Below are 21,234 nucleotides of genomic sequence, written 5' to 3'. Positions count from 1 at the left end.
TTGCCCTCACACTCGATATCGTTCGCTCCGATGTTTTACGGGGGGAGCGTTAATGAGGGCCACCCTCAGACTGAACCTTAGCCAGACTTTCGACCGGATCCAGGATGCTCTGCTTGGCTGTCAGGGGTGGAGGAACTCCCCAGCTAACCCCTGGGAAAGTCTGTGCCGGGGTGACCCTCAGGGAGAGCCTGACGTCCCGCTTCCGGGTCCAGTCCCCCGCAGTGCGTACGCCACTTCCGGCAGCGCGTGGCCCAAAAGGAAGTTCCGGCGAGGGAGCGGGAGGGGGAGGGGCTGGGGGTGGGGGGGTAGGGTGCGCTGTGTATATCTGAGCCAGAGAAAGAGGTGAGTCGCCCAGGACGGATTGGAGCCCCGGGAGCTGGGCGCGGCGGAGGTACCATTGTTGGGAAGCTCCGGGGGGTGCGTCGGGACTGTGGGGCGGGTGGGACCATCTCAAGTGACCGGTACAGTCGGGAGGTACGGAGGCCAGGCAGCGAGTGGAAGGATCGAAGCGGGAGGTTCTTTGGTGGGGGCTCCCAAGGCACCAGTGAGAGGAGTGAGGGAGGGCAGCGCGCCATTGTGAAGGACCCCGGGGCCAGAGATGGAATGACCCATTGTGAGGCTGTCGGAGGGGAGGGGGCAGGAGTGGGATGTCCCATCGTAGAGATGCGGGGCAGGAGAGCTGCCCTAGGTGGGATGTCCCATTGCGGAGTGGGGGGAAACTGGAGGGATGCCCTGGGTGGGATGTCCCATTGTGAGGATTTGAGGGGACAGGAAGGAGTGGGATGTCTCATTGTGGGAATGGTGAACAAGAGGGATGCCGTGGGTGGAATGTCATATTGTGTAGGGGAACACCTGAAGGGGTGCTCTAGTGGGATGTCTCATTGTGGGTATGGGGAGCGTCTGGGATGCCCTGGCTGGGATGTCTCATTTTGAAGGGGGGGGGAGCGTCTGGAGGGATGCCTTGGTTAGGATATCCCATTGTGGTGATGTTAGAAGACAGGAATGGGATGTCCCATCATAGGAATGGGGAGCAGTAGGAAGGATGCCCTGGACAGGATGACCCATTGTGAGATGTGGGAGGACAGGAATGAGGTGTCCCATTGTGGGAATGGAGGGTGGGGTAGACAGGAGGGATGCCCTAAATAAGATAGTCTCATTTCATTGAGGAAATGCTTAGTGTGTTGGGAGGGTGGGGAATCAGGCTTTGAAATCTTTAGGTAGGATGCCCCATTGTGGAGATTTGTGGGGTGAAATGGCTCCTGTGGGGGGCATACATAATGAGGGAGAGCCCTGGGGAGGGCCATGGATGGGAGATCCCATTGTGGGATCTTCAGAGTGTGGGATGGGATGTTTCATTTTGAGGGTGCCTGGTGGAAGGGGAGAGACCCATTGGTAAATAGATGGAATATCTCAGTATTTTTTGAAAGACCCCTGAGGAATGGGGATGGATGCTTGCAAGTTGGGTGGGGAGAATGGCCTATTGTGGGAACTCCCAAGGTCCTCTTTGTGGAGTGGAGAGTTAATGAAAAGTCTCTTGGGAGATGAGTGGCGGAAGGGAAATGACCATAGGGGGAATGTTAGTGAAGGAGATATGGACTGTACCAGTATGGCTCCATGTAGGGGAAGCCTGGAATGTACCATGGAGGTGTGGAGTGGTCATTGGGGACCTGATGAAAGATGAGTTCCAGGAAGAGGGATATGAGGGGTTGGCCAGACTCAGTCTCCAAAAGGCTGATGATTGGTGGGCTGGGGCAGAACAGGAAGTGTCCCCAGGAACTTCTCTCTCTGGTTTTCCTCTTGTTAGAATGAGCTGGGGCCAAGGAGGAAGAGAAAGCAGGCTTTAGGGGTTGGGATGGGAGTCAGGGGAGGGGCAGGGCCCTCCTTGGGACCAAAAGCTCAGAGAAGCTTTTTGGACTCCCAGATAGGGATCGAGGAAGGGCAAGCTGTCAGCATTAGTAGAGCTAAAGTTAAGCCAGGATTCTCTTCCTGCCCTATTACCCTGAGCACCTGGCTCCTGAACTTGGCAAGCTCTGTCCCTTGCTCTGGCAAATTTGTCCCCTGTTCTGGCTATCCCTGTGACTGGACAAAGAGCATGGGTGGGATTAATGCCGCTGATCCTGGCCAGTCTGGCATCTTTCCAGATGGGGCCACCCCCACACCCACCTTGCCTCTGTCAGAGGGGCTGAGCCAGGCCACATGGGAGAGGCCTTGTTGACCTAGCTTTGGAGAGGAGGGAGAGAGTGGTATCTCCCTTCTCCTGCCCAGTTGGCCCCCTAGCTTCCTCCCAATCAGCCCTGGGATGTCAGAGCTCAAAGGGACCATTTAGTCCAGCACCCTCTTTTAATAGCTTAGGAAGCTGGGGTCCAGGGAAAGGAAGAGACTTGTCCAAGGACATATTGAGAGTTAAGGGGCAGAGGCTGGACTCCTGAGTACAGTGCCCAGGATTTCTGTTCCTCTACTTTAACCTAACCTCAGTCCTCTTTGCCCAATGATCAAGTCTATGATGGGGGCAGAGGAAGGAGGTCTTTGGGGTTGGGATAATGCCAAAACTTGCCATTGTGGATAGAGAAAAGGAGATACAGGGACCTGAGAGTAAGCCCCTGCCTGAGGGGTCCAGACCCCCACAGCTCTGGTCCCTCCTTCCCTCCCTCCCCATTCAGGCCCCAGCGTTGGCATCCCTGTTGGTGTATGTGTGGTAACAATATGTCTGTGCCCCTGCTCTCCGACGCCGCGACTGTTTCAGGAGCTGAGCGGGAGACAGCAGCGGTAAGGGAGAAGGCCAGTGGGGCAGGAGCCCCAGCCCTAGCCTCTTGGGAAGCTGAGGATGGGTCCGAGGGGGTGTGGGAAAGGTGGAGGTGGCCTGATGGCAGCTTCCCTAGGGCCAGGAAATAAGGGGATAGATAATAACCTGTTTGCCTGTTGCCTCAGTTTCTGGGGGGTTGGGAGGTCAGACAGGGACTGACTGGAGGAGATATTGTGGAGAGGAATGGGGAGCAGGTGGGAGGCCCCAAGCCTCCTAACCCTGCCCCTGCCTTCTCTTCTTCCTCTAGGTTATTTTTTTACATGGGCTTGGAGACTCAGGGTAAGTAAGGTTCTCTGGGTGAGGGGTAGGTCCTAGCCTGGGGAGCTGGTATCAGGTGACTTCCCCATCGGGTGCCCCTCTCCCCTTGGCCTGTCTGTGCTTTCTTCCCACAGGCACAGCTGGGCTGATGCCCTTTCCTCCATACGCCTTCCCTATGTCAAGTACATCTGTCCCCATGCGTAAGTGCTGCCTTTTGGAGGGTGGGGAGGACTCAGGAGGTTGGGAGCCTGGAGAGTAGGGAAGGGATGAAGACTGGGGGCCTCCCATCATTCTCCTATTCTTCTCCTTGCATCCCTTCCGAGGCCACTGGATCCCAATGCTAGGGGACCCCAAACACACCCTGCCTTGAGGAATCGTCAGAATGAGGGCCTGGCTGATTCCTTTCCTCTCCCCCCACCCAACTCAGCACCTTCTGCATAGGGACCCCTAGCACTTACCAGGCAGACTGGGAGCCCTCTGATGTTGATGTTGAGTTCCTTTTCCCCACTTGGTACAGTGATGCTAGAACCTGAGCAGCCTCTGGCCCCATGTGGCTGGTTGCCTGGCAACTCCCCAAACATTGCTTTGAGCAGAGGGGAGGGCCTTTCTCAGTCCTGATCTGGCCACCCTCCCTGTGGACTGAGGCCCAGGGATAGGAGTGGGGAGTGGTGGGGGCCTGGCACCTCACTGGCCCCTCTTTCCTTTCCCCAGGCCTCGGATCCCGGTCACACTGAACATGAAGATGGTGATGCCTTCCTGGTAAGTGAAGCAGGGTTGGGCTATGCTTGGAGGGTCTCCTGAGAGGCTACATCAGAGACTTGGGATTGGTTCAGGGTGGGTGCTGGCATGGAGCAGAGTCCCCTTGTCTGCCTCCCCTATAGGTTTGACCTGATGGGTCTGAGTCCTGATGCCCCGGAAGACGAAGCTGGAATCAAGAAGGCTGCAGAGAGCAGTAAGTCTTTCTCATCATCCACAACATATGATCCGTTCAGTCATTCAGCACACAGTGAGCATAATGAAGCCCCAACTGTGCATAGGGCACTGGGCAGGGCAGATTGCAAAGAGCTAAGGAAGCACCAGTCACCGTCCTCATGGAGTTTATGGTCTGGGACATGCCCCGTCATACTTTTACCGTGATGCCTTTTGGTGTGTCCGGGAGGGTGGAGTCCGAGTTTAGCTGGCTGCCCTCATGGAGCAGACACACCTTTGCCCCCCATTTCTGGAAGGCTTGGGTTGGGGCCCTCCAGGTATGCTTTCTTCATTCAGCTCCCGCTTCTCACTCCTTTTCCCCTCAAGTCAAGGCCCTGATTGAGCACGAGGTGAAGAATGGAATTCCAGCTAATCGAATCATCTTGGGGGGCTTCTCCCAGGTGAGGCAGGAGTGTTGGGGCCTAGCTCTAAAGGTGGGGAGGGTAAGAGGCAGCAGGATATGGGAAGGGCGGAATTCAGCTGGGGCTTGGGTGGATGGGAGGCAGTGAAAGGCAGTGTCTGGCCATGGACTGATCCACACCTCGCTGGGCCTGTCCCAGGGTGGAGCCCTATCCCTCTACACAGCTCTTACCTGCCCGCACCCCCTGGCTGGCATCGTGGCACTCAGCTGCTGGCTGCCTCTGCATCGGGCCTTCCCTCAGGTGAGTGACTGTCTCTGGCTATCTCAGCCTGTCCTCTCACAGTATTCTTTGCACTTGAAGGCTTTCCTCCACACAGTGCTTGGTGCAAAGGTAGAGTCAGAGGGACTTCACAGGCTTCCAGGCCTGGTCTCTCATTTTACACAGGAGGAAGCCTAGAACTGACATGGGCAGGCACTTGCCCAAAGTCCATAGGTAGGAAGTAGCAGAGCCGAGCCAGAATCTGCTACTGCTCCCCCTCCAACCATCCTGCCTCTCTGTGATCATGACTTTGACACACCAGGAAAGATCAGAGGAGTCAGAAGAACCTGAGCTCATTTAGTGCAGAGATTCTCCACCTCATTTGTATCATGGACCCCTTGGGCAGCCCGGGGCAGCCATGGACTCTCTCACATTGTTTGCAGACTACATTCTTAACTGGAAGAATTGCTAAATTTGAATGTGAAACTAAAAATGTACCTTTCCCCCCCCATCCGAGTTCCTAGACTGCCTTGAGATCTATTGAGGGTTAAGGCTTCTGGTTAAGACGACCCCCCCCCCCCCCCATCTGATCCACCGTTCTCATTTTCCAGTTAAGGGGGGAGATTGGGTAAATATTGTTTTAGCACATTATACAAACTAACAAAATCAGGCAGCAAACGTTGTGTGGTGACAATGTGTCAGGCTATATGATAGGCTGTGCTGTAGGCACTGGGAGATAGAGGCCTTGCCTCCACAACCAGCTTGTTTTATTCTGCTGGGTCAGGAGAATGAGCCCTGTTCAAAATGAATGCAAAGTGACTTATAGGCTGGAGGGGGCCCTCTGGGTGGGTGGCACTTGATCCCAGCTAAATGCCAGCTCCCCCCTGCTTCAGATACCACAGATACCATCGCCCCAAACAGTGAGATGACTGACTGACAGTCCAGGCTGCTTCCCTCCTGGTGTTCCCGGCTCCTTTTCTGTTTAATTTGTCTCCATTTAACTTTCCTAAGTTGGGCTGAGTTTTGTGGCTTCAAGCTGTCCTCGTTTCGTCACTGAATGTGGTTCTCTTAGCATCGGAGGGGGGTGGGGGTGGGGGCAGCTCATGGGATTCTTTGCTCCTTTGAGTCACTCCCCCCATGTTTCTCTGAATTCCTCCTATTTGTGCTTTCCTTGGATGTCTCACCATTTCCTATGCCAGTTGGTCCAATTCCTCCCTAGTCAATTGGGTACAACAGTAGCTTCTAGCTGTTGCAGAGGGCCTAGGAATTTTCTGGTGCAAGGAGGGATCTTTTCTTATTGAGAGCAACCTCCTTAGGAGGAAGTTTAGATCTGCTAGCGGGAATGCTGGGTCACAGGCCCTACACATTTGGCTTTTCTAACTTTCCTTGAAATATTCCAAATTGTTTTATCAAATCACTCAGGTCTTTGTGGGATTAGAATGTACTGGGATGCCAGCTGAAAGTGGCCATAGGTCCCCTTAGTATGCCCAAAGGCCAGAGGGCCATGACTTGTCTAGCCTGGAACCCAGGCTCTCGAGCTCTCAACCAGGGACCCTTTCTCCCACCCCTACGTGTGGAGCAGGCGGCCAACGGCATGGCCCGGGACATGGCCATCCTGCAGTGCCACGGGGAGCTGGACCCCATGGTGCCCGTGCGCTTCGGAGCCCTCACCTCAGAGAAACTCAAGTCCGTTGTCCCTCCAGCCAAGGTCCAGTTCAAGACTTACCCTGGTGTCATGCACAGCTCCTGTCCCCAGGTCAGTGCAGAGGAAGCCTCCGCCTCCCCCCTCCCCCTTCTCCCTCCCCTCTCCCCTCCCTTACAGACTCTCCCCCTACAGGAGATGGCAGCTGTGAAGGAGTTCATTGAGAAGCTGCTGCCCCCCATCTAAGGGGATCCCTCTCTCCCCACAGCTCCCCGAGGCGGGGCCGAGGGGCCACCAGTGTTTGATCTCTGACCGTGAAATGGAAGCCATGGCAGCCCCTCCCCGACCCCTGGGTCCTACCCCTTGGAGATCATTTCTTTCCAAACTCTTGTCCCCATCCCTGTCACTTTTCCTGCCCCCTCTCTCCTGGGAGGTTGGGGGTTTGGCGGGAGCAGCCTCCTTTCTCCTGGGAGGCCTGAGACCTCCGCTGCCAGTCTGTCCTCCGGGAGCTTCAGGGGTGAAGGTCCCCTTTCCCTTACCCCAGGGCCACAGTATTGCAAGGGGTGCATGGGGGCCCAGCTGCTGACCCACTCAGGACCTGAATGTACCTCACGGGTCCAGCGTCTGGGTGTACCTTATCTGCCCCCCCAGGTGACCTCAGTGTTTGGGGAGGGGGTGGCTGCCAGCTCCCTCCACCCATGCACCTACTCCCCCCCTCCTCCTGTTGCAAGGAGAGCTGGGGTCCTCTCTTCCTTATTCAGATAATCACGTCTTCTGTCGCTTTTCTGCCCCCTGACCCTCATCATGAATGTCTGCTGACAATGCGCCTACCCTGGGCCCAAGGCCCCTCTTGCTGCTGTGCCCCTTCCTGCAAGGGAGGGGCTTGGGCCCAGGCCTTGGGGGTGGGGGTAGGGATTGGGCAGGTGCTCCGAGGCTGGAGCTCCTCGGTCCTTAACCCCACTCTCCCAAGAAGGACCCTGGTGGGATCTCCTTCCCAGCCTGTGGGGCTGTGGTTTGGATTAATCTCTGCTCAGACAACCTTCCTCCCTCCAGATGTTTCTGGGCCAGGGGAGCTGGGTCCTGTGCGCTGGGGGAAAGGAGGGAGGTCCTATTCCCTTGCCTCAGTTGGATGGTGCCCAGATGTTCTTGGCCTGCTCTCCTCATCCTCTTCCCCCTAGGGAGGGGGCTGAGGCTCAGGTTCTGAGCCTCAAAGGGCTCATCTTCCTCCTCCTCCATGTGGTTTTGGGTGTTTTTGTTTCTTGTTTTGTGTCTCCAAGTCAAATCAGAATAAAGAAAAATAAACCTTCCACCTTGGTCCTTGCTCTGGATTGGGGGGGGGGGGGGGAAGTGGAGAAGATGCAAGGAAGGTCAGGACCAGAATGGCAGGGCTCAGGGCGGTCGTGGCCTTCAGCTCCCATCCCTCTGTGTATCTCCAAAGCCCCAAACAAAGGACAAGAAACGTTTATTTGTCACCTGGAAAAGCTCCTGATTTCGAGACAAGGTTTTGGGAGGAGAGGGGCTGGGCCTGGCCTGAGGTCCCCTATGCAGCCCCCAAGATGTCGTGGCCCCTGGGCTTTGGAGACACAGTTGTCTTCTACAGACGTAAGACGTCTGTCCCTCCGCCACTGCAGTCTCTGAGTTGGGTCTTGATGCGGGAAGGGGGGGGGGGGGGCTGGAGTTTTCAGCTCCTTGGTGGAAGGAGGTCCCCTGGATGGGGAGGACAGCGAGGAGGAGATGAGGTAGGTAGGTAAGGCCTTGCCCTCTCTCCTGTGCCCTCCTGAGTAAGCAGGGGTCAAGCTTGGTCAGCTGAGCCCCCAGGGGGAAGTTAGGTGGGAGTCTTCATCCTAGGGAGGCCAGGAGTGAGGTAAGGCCCAAGTAAGGCTCTGGCGGGGAGGTCCATCATTTCCAGTATTCCTTAGTAGTTGATCAGGCTTGGCTGCTAAATCCAGTCGGATTCTGTTCTTGCCACCGCCAGAGATCCTCACCTGAAACAGGCAGGGAGAAGGTGACTCAGTCATGGGTGTGAGTAGGGGGCAGAGGACCAACCCTCTCCTGTGCCCCATCCCCTTGACCAGATCCCTCACCAGACACTTACACATCTTGTCTAGGCCAAAATCTGCTTTCCAGCCCAGCTCCTCCTGTGCCAGTGTGGGGTTGGCATAACAGGTGGCTACATCCCCGTCCCGGCGGGCCACAATCTTATATGGGATCTACAACCAAATGATAATGAGGGGGCTGCTGGGGAAGGGGCTGGGCAGGGGTGGCAGTGATGCCCTGAGTGAGAGCAGGTCCTACTGCTCCAGAACTCCCTCTTCCCCCCCACCAGGAGGAGGATGGTGCACCAGCAAGTCCCACTTGGGGACTTCTGGTTAGAGCTTAGGAGCTAGAAAGGACTCTAGAAACTGGCTTGTCTCAGATCTAGAGCTGGGAAGAGGCAGAGCCAGGATTCAGTGCTCTTTACTTTTCACCCTTGACCCCTAAGGAATCCCAGATGGCACTGTCTGATGGAGGAAGGGCTTGGGGGCATGCGGTCTGGGCATCAGTCCTACCTTCTTTCCAGAGGCTTTCTCCATGGCTGTCACCATCTGTAGCACAGAATAGCCAGTGCCTGTCCCCAGGTTATAGATCTGTGGGGACAAAGCACCCTGTGAGAAGGGGTGCCTAGCACTGTTTGGAGCTCCTTATTTCGGCTGGTTACCAGCTTCCTCCCACTTTCTCCTTCACACACATTCCCCCATGGACCTGCTGCCTACCCGACAGCCACACTGTTCCTTGAGTTTCTTCAGGGCTGTGATGTGGCCCTTTGCCAAGTCCACAACGTGGATGTAATCTCGGACACCTGCATGGAGGAGGATCTCATCAGTCTCCCAACTACTGACAACTTCCTTAACCATGTCAACAGCTCCCACCTCTTCCCTGCCATTTCAGCGGATGCGTTGAAGCAATACAACCTTTATTAAATGCCTCCAGCATCCTAGGGGATAGGGGAAGTCCTTGCCCTTGGAGATCCCAGTCTAAATGTGTCAGGATCCCTCCTCACCTGTCCCATCCACTGTGTTGTAGTCGTTGCCATAGACACTGAGGACTTCCCGACGACCTACTGCCACCTGGGGGATGGGGATGGAGGGTTGGGGTTAGTTCTGGTCCCTAAGTCGCTCCCCTCCCCCCTGGTCTCCCCATCTCTGACCCAGGGGTACCTGAGAGACGTAGGGCATCAGATTGTTGGGGATGCCCTGTGGGTCTTCGCCGATGCGGCCTGAGGCATGGGCCCCGATGGGGTTGAAGTATCTCAGCAGGACAGCATTCCAAGCCTGTGGATCCCTGGCCTGTCAGCTGGGGGGATGGGGCTGGGGAGCTTTCAGGTATACCCCCAAGATCCTGACCTCCCCATGCACAGAGGGGTCCCAGGAAGAGGTGTACCAAGGACCCAGACTTAAACCATAGCTCTGCCACTTCCAGGGTGAGCCTCAGGGAGTCCCTTCTCCCTCTCCGTAAGACCCGGGGAGGACACGGGTAGGAGGTGTTTACCTTCTCTGCCTGGCACAAGTCTTGGATCATCTCCTCGATGAAGAACTTGGATTTGCCATATGGGTTGGTACAGCCCCCAGTGGGGTGCTTCTCATCCAGGGGCAGGTAGTGGGGGTTCCCATACACAGTAGCCGAGCTGCTGAACACCAGGTTCTTCACCCCGTGGGCATTCATGGCCTGAGCCATCAGAAGGGAAGGGAATGGAGATGGGGCCTGAGAGCTCGCTTTGGAAGGTCACCAGGTACCCCCTCCCCCCAGCCCATTCACAATCCTCAGGGCTGGAAGGCCTGGGCCTCAGTTGCCTCTTGCCACCCCTGTTTGCGTGCTCAGAAGCCTTTCTATCCCTCTCCCTTTGACAGCCTGGTTAGACAAAGGCCCTGCTGCCCCTAAGTCCGCCCTGGCACCCTCGGTGGGGCAGCGGGCAGCGGGCCTGGGAAGCGGCTAGAGGTGCGTATGGACTGTCTGGCCCGAGCCTCTTACCTCCAGCAGCTGGATGGTCCCTGTAAGGTTGACCTTGTAATAGTCCAGGGGCTTCTGCACCGATTCCCCGACTGCTTTGAGTCCCGCGAAGTGGATCACAGCCATGAAGCTGTGCTACAGGAAGATGGAGGGCATGGAGGCAGGTTGGGCTTGGGGCATCCTCTTACCTCTCCCAGGCAGCCTGGGGAATTCTTTGGATTCTTGCCCAGCTTCCTCCTCACCTTCTTAAAGAGTCCTTGAAGGGCTGCCTTGTCCAAGATATCCATCTCCTCAAACTCCACCTTCCTGCCTGTGAGTTCTTCCACTCGCTTTAGGCTCTCGGGCATGGCCCCCTCTCCTGGACAGGAGAGAAGAGGGGCTCTGAGGGTGGGGAGAGAAGGCCGGCCCTCTCAGAGCCAGAGCCTGGGTGCTCTCCCTTGATCCTCCCCAGTACTCGGGCTCCAGGGCTGCTCCATGGGAGACCGCGTGGGCAGCTCACCTCGGATGGTGTTGTGGAAGTTGTCGATCACCACCGGTTGGTAGCCAGCTTCCAGCAGCTCCAGAACGGTGTGGCTGCCAATGTAGCCAGCTCCTCCGGTCACCAACACCTTCTCCGACATCCTTCACGCCTAGTGTAGACAGAGGAGCCTCAGAAGGGCAGGAACTCTGGAGCGAGGCTCCAGCCCCCTGTCCCTGCTGGCAGCTTTATCACCCTTTTCTCCCAAGTACCAGACTCACCAGGGAGAGGAATGGAGGCAGGGATGTGCCAACTAAGCTGGGCCAGGCAGCCTTCCTGTAGAGCCTCCTGGAGGGTCTGGTCTGTGGACGTGGCTCAGCCCCTGCCAAGCTGCCAGGTAGTGAGTTTCCTCCCAGGGCCTAGGGAAGAGGGAGGAGTTCATTCAGGTTTTCCAAGAGCCACAGCCTCCCTCCCTTCCCCCAACTTCCCAGAGGGCAGCCAGCCGGTGGGCCCTCCTGGCTCCCATTCCTGCCCCTCCCTTCCTCCCTAGCCCAGCCCGGGAGCTGCAGTCCATAAGAGTCCCTCCCTCCGGGCCAGGCCGCCCATCCGTAGAGGGTCCCGTCTGAAAACAGCCTGGAGCTGGGACGGGATGGAAGGGGAAGGAGAAGAACCAGTACGGAGGCTTCCCCCGGCTCCACGCCCTGAAGAAGGGTAAAGGCTCTATTGGGAACTGGGCTAGGGGCTGCCCTGGGTTCACCCAGACCCGGGAGGAGCTGGACTCTCATGGAGCGACCCCCAAGGCCAGGGGATCCGTCCCCGGCCAACTCTCCAATGAGATGGGGAGGCCAGGCAGAAGGAAGAGGAGGAGTCTGAATAGGGCTCAAGCTAACTTCGGGTCCATCTCTTCTCCCACACGGCCCTGCCCCCATTTCCCCTTCTCTTCCCCTTCACAAGTATGGCCTCAACTCTCTGGGACTTTGGCCCGAAGAAAGTGGGCCCCGCCATGTACAAACACCCATCAATACACGTGGCTCGACCCCTCCCCCTAACCTGCGGCTTCTGGCTTGGCTAGGTCCTGGGATTGCCTGGGTGGGGTGGGGAGGTAGTGGACAGCTCCCAGGGAGGGGAGAGTTCATTTGTCCCAACGTGGGTCCCAGTGGGCTGCCTTCTACTCCCACCCCCTCACACCACTCCAGATGGTTTTGTCCGTCCACGCCCACCCCTGGACTCAAGTCCCGCTCAGCTGCCCCCCTAGGATATCACCTTTGGGCCCCTCCCCCACGCAGTGGTTGGAGCCATTTCCCTTCTTCCCCCGCACTCTAGCCAGACGGCGTGGGACCTCCTAATCCACCTCACGCCCAAACCTCTCACCTCCCTAGGGGGCTCGGCCCATCATCCCCTATCACTTGGCACCCTCCCACCTCCCAATACCGCAGGCCTCCAAGATGGTTCAACCCACTCTCATTACCTAGAAGCAGTTGGCGGTGCAGTGGATTAGGGGCTGGTTATGGAGTCGGGAAATCATGAGTTCAAATATGACCAAGGACACTAGCTGGGGGACTTTGGGCAAGTTATTTGACTAGTTTGCCTCAGCTTCTTCAGTTGTGACTGGCGTGTATGAGTGTTGTGATGATAAAGGGAGGCTAACATTTGTAAAGCGCCTAGTTATGAAGACTATCGATACCAGCTGAGAGATGGTTAGTATCGCTCACCTCCTAGACCTGTGGCCCTTTAGGCAGCTCTTCCCATCTACCAATCGCGCACCTCCTAGGTTGGGCTGCTCCGTCCTCCCTTCCGTCCCTCTCCCCAGGCCCCGGGCCCCCTCCCCGAGGCTCCCGTACCTGGTCTGCAGCCAATGTCCCTTCTAATTGAAGGTTCACAGTAGCGGGTCTAGAGCCAGGTCGGCTAGGGTCCAGGTCCACGTTCCCTACGGTCCCTTTAAAGAACATAGCCACGCCCCTTTCCACGCCCCCTCCAGGACAAGCTACCTAAGGCCCCATGGAAACGTGTCACCGAGATTCTAGATACGGAGGCCGGAGGAGTCAAAAAAGGAGCCAAACGGCTCTAATGCGCCTGCGTCATAGGCTTCCCCAACAGGAGGTGGAGGGGAGTGGGCAGACTGTACCATAGCATCGAAACCTACGGTGGGGAGAAATCGCGCCCTATCCGGGGTGGGGCTAGCGGAGGAAATGAATGGACCAGGACGTACCACTGCGCTTCTAAGTGGAGGGAGAGGATGAGAGGAGAGTTCAGAGATGTGAGGCTGTACAGGTAGCCTCGGCCCTGAGTCGGGCCGGGTGGGAAGGATGTAGAAGATGACTGAATACTCCTAAGCCTAGACTGACTCTAGAGCTCGTTTCCTGCAGGAGCCTGGGAGTGGAGGGAAGGGTCCTTTAAGGAGCGAAGCCTAGTCCATCTAGAGCGGATACTAGGAGCAGCCCACGCCATTCACAACCCCCCGGTTCAGTGTTAGTCCCCGTCACCCCAAGGAGCAGCTGAGGTCCTAGGCCAGCAGCTCTGGGTGAGGTCACTGATCCCTGCCACTCTTTAGGAACGGGAGGAGAATACCTGGAGGTGGGTGGCTACCGACCCTAGGGAAGGGCCTGGGGCAAATTCCACTGGCGCGAGTCCTGGCGCCCGCCGCCTGGGTCCTCCATTTGGCCCCTGGCTCTCAGCGCCCCGTACCTGGCACACAGGAGGCGCCTAATAAATGTGCACCAACTGGCTGACCGATATAAGTCCCATGAGGGACCGATCCTAGGTGACCTGGGTCGAGTCCCAAGTGTCAGTTTGGGTTGGGAGTCAATAAAACGTGGGGGCGGGGCTAGGAGACATTCGGGACCCTGGCCAGCTGGACGCCAGACCCGAGGGGAGAAGTCTCTAAAAGTGCCGATTTAGTCTGTAATTTGGAAAGGGGAGCCTCGGGGTGGGGTGGGGGGAAGAAGCAGAAACTCCTTGACCTGGCTGCTTTAGGAACTAGGAGATAATAAACTTTCAATTAACCAAAAAAAATCTTATTTTCCCTCCTTTTCATCTCTTTGACTTCCCCTCCGCGCCCCCAAAAGTCTTGCAACTAATTTACAGAACCAAAACCAAATAAAGCTTTCTCCAACTGGCCATGTACCCCCCAAAGAGGTCTCCCTTTCCCACTAGCCTTGTCCACTGAGAGGTGCCTCTCTATGCCTTGGGTCCCAAATCTTTATCAGTCCTCTGGGATTGGACAGTATGGCTTCAGGAAGAGATTCACTCTTTGGGTAAGCTATATCAGGAATTTCTAGCTAGGAAGAGTTAGACCAGAAAGCCTCGGGTACATCCCAACCCTGAGATTCTGTACGTTGGGGCTTTGGGCTTCACTTTCTCCATAGGTCATATGAAAGGGTAGCTTATCTGGCTCCTGGAGTATATAGGGGCTTGGCCAGCTCAAGACTCAACCCTTCCCCCGGTAGGATTAAAATGATCTCAACGTTTATTGATTAAGCCAGCATCATATTAATAAAGTGATATAGGTCTTCATATCTCTCCTCCCTCCCCTCCCCTCTCCTCTTCTCTGTCTTTGTCAGGCAGCTTAATAAATAGCTTTTTAGGATCTCCTTTTCAGCCCCTTGCAGGAAAAAAACCCCAAAAAACAAAATCCTTCGTTTTCATTTATTGACCAAGTTCTTTAAAAAGGAAGAAATTCCTTGGGATTCTCAAGGACAAAGAAATTGCAAAAAGTAGCAGACTAGGTGGTATCTCTGACCCAGATCCCAGACACAGGAAAACACAATTATTTCCCTAAATATATAGGGATGAATCAAGTATATGAAAAATAAATTCTAACATACCAAAGTGAGGAGCTGCAAGAAGAGGAGGAAAAAGGAGAAATCAATTCATTAAACATTCCTAAAGCACCTACTATGTGTCAAGTGTCAAGTGTTGGGGATATAAATAAGAAAAAGACTATCCCTGCCCTCAAGGAACTCACAGTCTAATGCCCAGAAAGAAATGCCCAACTGGCTCTCTATAGCTCCACCCAGGAGCTAGTGAAGCCTATGGATGTGGCTGTGGACCCAGGAGGAGTGAGGATGGTTGGATTAGCTCAGAGGGCGCTATAAAGGGGAGGAAAGAAAAGGGATTAAACATATATTATATATAAACAATTATTATTATGCTTCTGTAAGAAAGAATAAAAGGAACCTGGGCCAAAACCTGAGCTGGAACTTTTTGTGGGTAAATACAGTCAATGATTTCATCACCCACAGTTTGTGATGAAAAGATCTTTTGGATAAATATAGGATTTTGACAATACAGATTGTTTAATCTACAAAACCAGATGTTGCAAGCAGATCAGCTAATAGTTGCTGGATTCTAGTACAAAGTTCATGCATTTTATTAATCCTGTATCTATGACTCTCGGGCAAAGACTAGGAAGAGATTTTTGGGGCTTATTATCAATGACTCTGAAAACCGATTTAAAGACAAAATCTGCGCATCCTGTTATTAACCCTAAAGCAACTATTGACTCTTTACTGAGGATTCAGTGAAGCTGTGCATTCTAGATAGCAGGAACTTTATGCAAACTTCCTCCTCATTATGCTTGCTTAATTAACTGGGAATAGCATCCTAGTTATAGACACTACCTAAAACCTTATATGAGATGACTTGAGTTTTCCATAAATGATATAAAGAAGAAATAAAGCAAAATAAATGCAAGTTCTTCACTTTTCCACATATTTGATCCTTACAACACTGGGAGGTAGGTGCTATTATGATTCCTATTTTACAGTTGAAGAATCTGAGGCAGATGGAAGTGAAGTGATTCACCAACACTGAATTTGAACTCAAGTCTTCTTGACTCCAGGCCCAGTGCTCTATCCACTGGGCCACCTCATAGTCTTAGGGAAGTAATGCTGGGAAACTACTAGAACCTGGTCAACCTGGAGTGTCCAGTTTCTAAACCAGAAGTGATCTAGGTGGAGTGTGAGGCAGGGAAAGCCCTGGAAGCATCATGCCAAGCCAAAGGACTCTGGGTCAGCACTACTTAACTTCCCAGCATCCAAGGAGACTTACCAAGACATCCACATACAGAAAAAGAGAATTTTACATGAAATTGTAAGTCACTCTTTCCAGCTTTTTTTTTTTTTTAGGTCTTGTTTAAACTGGAAAAAATACAGAACTACTAAATAGTCAGAAAAACCACATCTTTAGTCAGGAGAGGAATAAATGGTCCAATCCTCTGGCCTCCACAGAGCCCGAGGCCCTGGCAAACTGGATATCCCACCCGTGGGAGTGCCACCACACTAGATGACCACTCCAAAGCACCACACAACTTATACACCTTTTGGGGATCTGAGGGATGGGGAAATCTGACTGACTGACTTGGGAGTGTCCAAACTACAGGGACAGCTTGGGAAGGAACCAAAGCCAGAGTCTGGGGCCTCAGAGACTGGGCTACTTACAATGGACACCAAAAGGGTGGTCCCTGCCCAAGGGCTGGTCTTCTTGGGAAGGATCTCGGACACAGTGGGGGAAACTTCCAAGACAAAGAAGGTACAAAGCATTTGCTTGTCTCCACCTAACTGGGATTGTCATTTACCTTATTCAGTCTGAAACTGCTAGCCTGGGATTCCCTTCCAGGTGAATTTTCATGGGAACAGGGACAAGCTTGAGGTCTCCAGCTTTCAAGCTGACTAAACTTGGGGTTGCTCAACCCCAAATTGGCACAGAATTTGGGGTCCCCAGGTTTTACATTGATTGTATGTAACATTAATTGCATGTGCCAACACGGAATCTAGAAACGCCAAACTTGTGGCCTAGTGGGATCTGGAAACCCCAGGTTGAAGATTTTAAGACTTTAAGATGTGGCGCAGGAGGTAGCATGTCAGCCTCCCCAGCTGAAGGTCGATCCTCGGAAGGAGGAGGTGATATACTGGGAGAGGCTTCTGGAGACCAGGAGAGTCACTTGACATCTTAAAGTCTGTTGGTAGTGTAAGAGGCAGTGAAGCAGGGCTTTCCTCAGGGAGGAACTCTCCTGTGGCAAGGTCAACCGGATCCCACTAGGCCACAAGTTTGGGGCTTCTAGATTCCATGTTGACACATGGATTCCCAAATTGTCATGCTTGCCTACGGCCCCTTCCAAATGCCCTTTTGTTTTCTTCTATGTATTAAACTTTTTTTTTTATTGGTTCTCTTTTGGGGGCATTGCTATCACTCTTCTGTGCCTCCAAAATTCACGATCCCTGCTTCATCGTAACAAGGGCCAGATCTCAAACTGTGCCATAAAGCAGTGATCAAGAAAACAATCGGGGACTAGCTAAGAAATGGAATGGTGGATCCAGATAAATGACCACAGCAATGAAGCATCTGAAAAACCCAAAGCCTCCAGCTCTTGGAATTTGAACTTATTCCACAAAAATGACTCAGAAAACTGGAAATAAATATGGCAGGAGCTACAGATCAATATCTCACACCTGTGATAGAGGATGGAAGGTTTGCAATTTGCAAAATTGGGCAAAACCTGAAAAGCACAAACCTAGGTATGATTGACAGTGGCATGTGACCAAGGGTCACATGGGAGCTGGAGGGGGAACCTGGGAAGACTCCATCTTGCCCCAATAGACTTTTCTTCTGGTCTCCTGAGGAAGTCAAGAGGAAGGTCTGAAGAGGATTTCCCAGTGTTGAACTGAGGAAGGGCTCCTGTATCGAGCTACAACAACAGATCCTGACTCTAACTGGTTTGGGGCCCCTGCTGCGATATTTGGGCATTTTGTTAAGTTCTTGTAGTTTAGTAACCTAGTTAGCATAGTTAGTTAGTTTTTTAAATAAGAATAAGCATAAGTAAATCCCTCAGCCCTTATTCCTTTCCCTTCCAAAACAATAAAGTAGATTTTTATGTTTTTTCCTCTTGTGTTTTCCTTATCCAAAATCCTATCCTAACACACCCTAAACCAAGATATGATCAGAACGGGCAAAGGATTTAGACTTAAAAGGTAATACCACAAGCAAATCAGGGGAGCACAGAATGGTTTACCTGTCAGATCTACAGAGAAGAGAAGAATTTAAGACCAACCAAGAGATAAAGAGTACTACAAGATGTAAAATGAATAATTTTGACGATATCAAATTTTTAAAGCTTTTGTACATAGCCAGTGTGATCAAGATGAAGGGAAACAACAAACTGGAAAAAAATTTATAGCAAATTTCTCTGATAAAAGGTCTAATTTCTCAAATATATAGAAAATTGAGTTGAATTTATAAGAATACAATTCATTCTTCAATTGACAAATGCACAAAGGACAGGAATAAGCAGTTTTTAGAAGAAGAAATCAAAGAAATCATATGAAAAAATGTTCTAAATCCCTCTTGACCAGAAAATGCAAATTTAAAAAATGCTGAGGTACTACCTCATGCCTGTCAGATTGGCCAAGAAGACAGTAAAGAAAACTGACAAATATTGGAGGGGATGTGGCAAAACTGAGACACATACATTGCTGATAGAATTGTGAACTGATCCAACCGTTCTGCAGGGCAATCTGGAACTATGCCCAAAGAGATCCAGTAATACTATTACTAGGTCTGTATTTGAAAGAAGTTTTTTTTTGTTGTTTTTTAAAGGGGAAAGGGCCTACTTAAAAATATTCATAGCAGCTCTTTTTGGAGTAGCAAAGAATTGGAAATTAAAGGGATGTCCTCCATTGGGGAAAGGCTGAACAAATTGTGTATTGGAAGGTGATGGAATACTAGTGTGCTGTAAGGAGTGAGGAACAGGATGATTTCTATAAGAACTGGAAAGACCTGCATGAACTGATGCAGAGTGAAACAAGCAGAACCAGGAGAGCATCTTACAGAGTAACAGCAGGAGTGTGGAATGATCAGCTCTCGGCCACACAAGGATCTGATCCAGGACAATCGGGAGGGACCTGGGACAAAGAGTGCTATCTGCCTCCAGAGAAAGAGCTGTGGGAGTCAGCTGCAGGTCCAAGCTAGGATTCTGCACCTTGGTTTGAGTTTTTGATTTGGGGCTTTGGCTTTATGAGGATTCTCTTCAGCACAATGACCAGGATGGAATGTTATCTCCCCCATTAGATGCTGAGTTCCCCATTTGTCCTTGGTACCCCCAGGCCCAGAACCTGACACATTTAATATTGATGGACTGACCAGTGCTTCATACAGCGTTTCTACTTGTTTTTTTTTTAATGGTGAGATGGTTTTGGTCCTTTCTCCAGCTCTGATCCTTGCTTGACAAGGTACAGAGGAGGACGTCAAGGTGTAGAGAATTTAAGAATCTGCTCAGGGTTGCGGAACTGTTAAGCAGAAGAGCCCTAACTTGAGTCCCCATCTTTTGACTCCAAATCCAATACCGACTACACCACGAATCAGTGAGATTACCGCTTAACCTGACACAACTCAAAACTCAATGTAAGGGTACCTACTGGTTGGGTGACCCTGGACGAGACACTTAACTCCGACTGCCTAACCCTTACAGCTCTTCTGCCTTGAAACCAATATTCACTATCAATTTTAAGACAAAGTTAGGATTAAAAAAAATATCTCAAAGGAGGGGATAGCTAGGTGGCTCAGTGGATAGCCAGGAATGGAGAGGGGAAGTCTCAAGTTCAAAAGTGACCTCAAACTTCCTGGCTGTGAGACCTTGGATAAGTCACTTAATCCCCATTGCCTCACTCTTACTATTCTGCCTTAGAATGATTCTAAGATAGAAGGTGAGGGTTGGGAAAAAAACCCCAGCAAACTCAGCAGTTAGGAAAACCACAGCTAGCATTTAGATAGTGTTATAAGGTTAGCAAATACTTTTTACACACATTATCTGATTTCAGTCTCATGACAACCCTGTGAGGGAGGCCACCAATGAGGAGGAAATTGAGGCTCTGCTCAGGAAGTATCTGAGCTGGAGTTTGGCCTCAGGCTTCAGGGCAGTCATGCTGCCTCCGTGCCATGCCCAGAAAAGGGTGGATGGGTGCTGGGCTGGGGCAAAGAGGCTGCTTCTGGAGTCAGTCAAGGGTCTCCTCTTTCCTAAGTTTTGCTGGCTTTTGTTTTTTTAAACCCTTACCTTCAGGCTCAGAATACCAAGTCTCGGTCTAAGGCAGAAGAGAGGGAAGGGCTAGGCAGTGGGGATCTGGTGCCTGGCCCAGGGTCACCCAGGGAGGGGGTAATCTGAGGCCACATCTGAACCCAGGACCTCCTCTGGTGCTCTGTGCACTGCACTGCCCTCCTTGGGTCTTTGGGCGCCGTTCTCTTCTCGGCTGGATCTTAATCTAGGCCACGGCCACTCTCTGTAGTTGTCCTCCACAGTCTGTCCCGGCCTTCTTCCCATTTCTCTCTCCGTCCTCACTTGGTGGTTTCGGCAGCTCCCAGGAGGTCTGTGCTCCTCTATCCATCACCCCCAACCCTCTCCTGACCTTCAGTCTTGCATCTCCAGAGATCCTGCAGATCTCTCGACCTCAGTGTGCTGAAAACCCCTCCTTTTCCCTAATGTTCCTCTTAATGTCATGAGCACCCTCGTGCTTCCAGGCACCCAGGCTGACAACCTCGGCGTCCTCCTCGACTCCCAACTCTCATTCACCCCATCTGTCCAAGTAGAAGTCAAATTCTGTCCTTCCTCCTTCCCCATCTCTTGAATATGTCTCCTGCTCTACACTCAGCCAGACAACACCCTGGTGTAGGCTCTTATCACCCATTGGTGGGACTATGGCCAAAGTCTCCCTTTTGGTCTCCCTCTTCTCCATTTCAACCCATTCTCCACACTCACCAAGTGGATTTCCCAAGTAGGACCATGTTACCTACTTCTTCCCTCAATAAACTCCTTTGGCTCCCTATTACCTCCAGGATCTATCATAAAACTCTTTCCCATGTGGCCCCTTCCAACTTTTCTTTCTTCTTCCACAGTGGCCTCATCTTTGCCCTAGCTGTCCCCCAGGGCTACAGTGCCTGATTCACTCCCTTTACTTCAGAATCTCTAGTTTCCTTCAGGCCTCAGGTCAAGGGTTACCACTTTTGCTTCTGTGTCCCTAGTGCTTAGCACCACAAAGGAGGACTGGACTTGAAGTCAGGAGAACCTAGGATCAATCCTTCCTCCTAACTGTGTGACGCAGGACAATTCACTTAACCTTTTGTCTCAACTTCCTTTTATCTGTAAAATGAAGGGATTGGATTTAATGGCTTCTAAGGTTTCTTCTAGCCCTAAATTTATGATTGGTTAAACTATTAATCTACTGTCAAATCACCTCCCTGGGCCTCAGTTTTGCCATCTGTAGAAATTGTTTTAGGGCCACTTTCTAAAACACCTCTGGTCTGAAAGGCTGAGTCCATTTCGTGGGCTGGCAGTGGGAAGGTCAGCTTCTAGCTCTGACAGACCTTAGCTCAGGCTCTCTTCAGACTGTGGTCCCCACTTTCAAGACCTCAAATTCCTCCCATCTTGTAAATCTTATATCTAAGTTGAGAGCCAAAGCAGTTTGTAACCCCCTCAGCTCCCATGGCGCCAATGTGGAGTTCTGGAGACCAA

General features: G+C 52.4%; 2 protein-coding genes across 9 annotated transcripts; one reads left to right on the top strand and one right to left on the bottom strand.

Moving 5' to 3' along the window:
- The first annotated feature begins 223 nt into the window (after positions 1–223).
- LYPLA2 (lysophospholipase 2) lies at positions 224–7,599 on the top strand. 5 transcript variants are annotated; one of them, XM_056795575.1, is made up of 10 exons: positions 224–342; positions 2,661–2,766; positions 3,051–3,082; positions 3,196–3,261; positions 3,773–3,820; positions 3,943–4,013; positions 4,358–4,431; positions 4,591–4,692; positions 6,233–6,406; positions 6,488–7,599. In XM_056795575.1, exons 2-10 carry the CDS (start codon positions 2,689–2,691, stop codon positions 6,536–6,538), a joined length of 696 nt encoding a protein of 231 aa, XP_056651553.1. In that variant the 5' UTR covers positions 224–342; positions 2,661–2,688; the 3' UTR covers positions 6,539–7,599. The 5 variants fall into 5 exon arrangements, with proteins under 5 accessions (XP_056651553.1, XP_056651552.1, XP_056651555.1 ...); XM_056795577.1 differs by having other exon boundaries at positions 298–391; XM_056795578.1 differs by lacking the exon at positions 224–342 and adding an exon at positions 350–417.
- A 138-nt stretch (positions 7,600–7,737) lies between these two features.
- Positions 7,738–12,727, bottom strand: GALE (UDP-galactose-4-epimerase). 4 transcript variants are annotated; one of them, XM_007491294.3, is made up of 12 exons: positions 12,578–12,727; positions 11,018–11,155; positions 10,779–10,908; positions 10,522–10,637; positions 10,301–10,414; positions 9,821–9,997; positions 9,490–9,603; positions 9,333–9,399; positions 9,046–9,131; positions 8,842–8,919; positions 8,388–8,502; positions 7,738–8,277 (listed from the first exon to the last, which is right to left on the bottom strand). In XM_007491294.3, exons 3-12 carry the CDS (start codon positions 10,897–10,899, stop codon positions 8,219–8,221), a joined length of 1,047 nt encoding a protein of 348 aa, XP_007491356.1. In that variant the 5' UTR covers positions 10,900–10,908; positions 11,018–11,155; positions 12,578–12,727; the 3' UTR covers positions 7,738–8,218. The 4 variants fall into 4 exon arrangements, with proteins under 4 accessions (XP_007491356.1, XP_056651558.1, XP_007491357.1 ...); XM_056795580.1 differs by lacking the exon at positions 12,578–12,727 and adding an exon at positions 12,449–12,470; XM_007491295.3 differs by lacking the exon at positions 12,578–12,727 and adding an exon at positions 11,787–11,903.
- Between the last annotated feature and the right edge of the window lie 8,507 nt (positions 12,728–21,234).

This window comes from Monodelphis domestica, chromosome 4 (assembly GCF_027887165.1).
Source record: "Monodelphis domestica isolate mMonDom1 chromosome 4, mMonDom1.pri, whole genome shotgun sequence".
Classification (NCBI taxonomy): Eukaryota; Metazoa; Chordata; class Mammalia; order Didelphimorphia; family Didelphidae; genus Monodelphis; species Monodelphis domestica.
The sequence above is the reverse complement of the archived record's forward strand: the minus strand, read 5'-3'. Positions and strand labels throughout refer to the sequence as shown.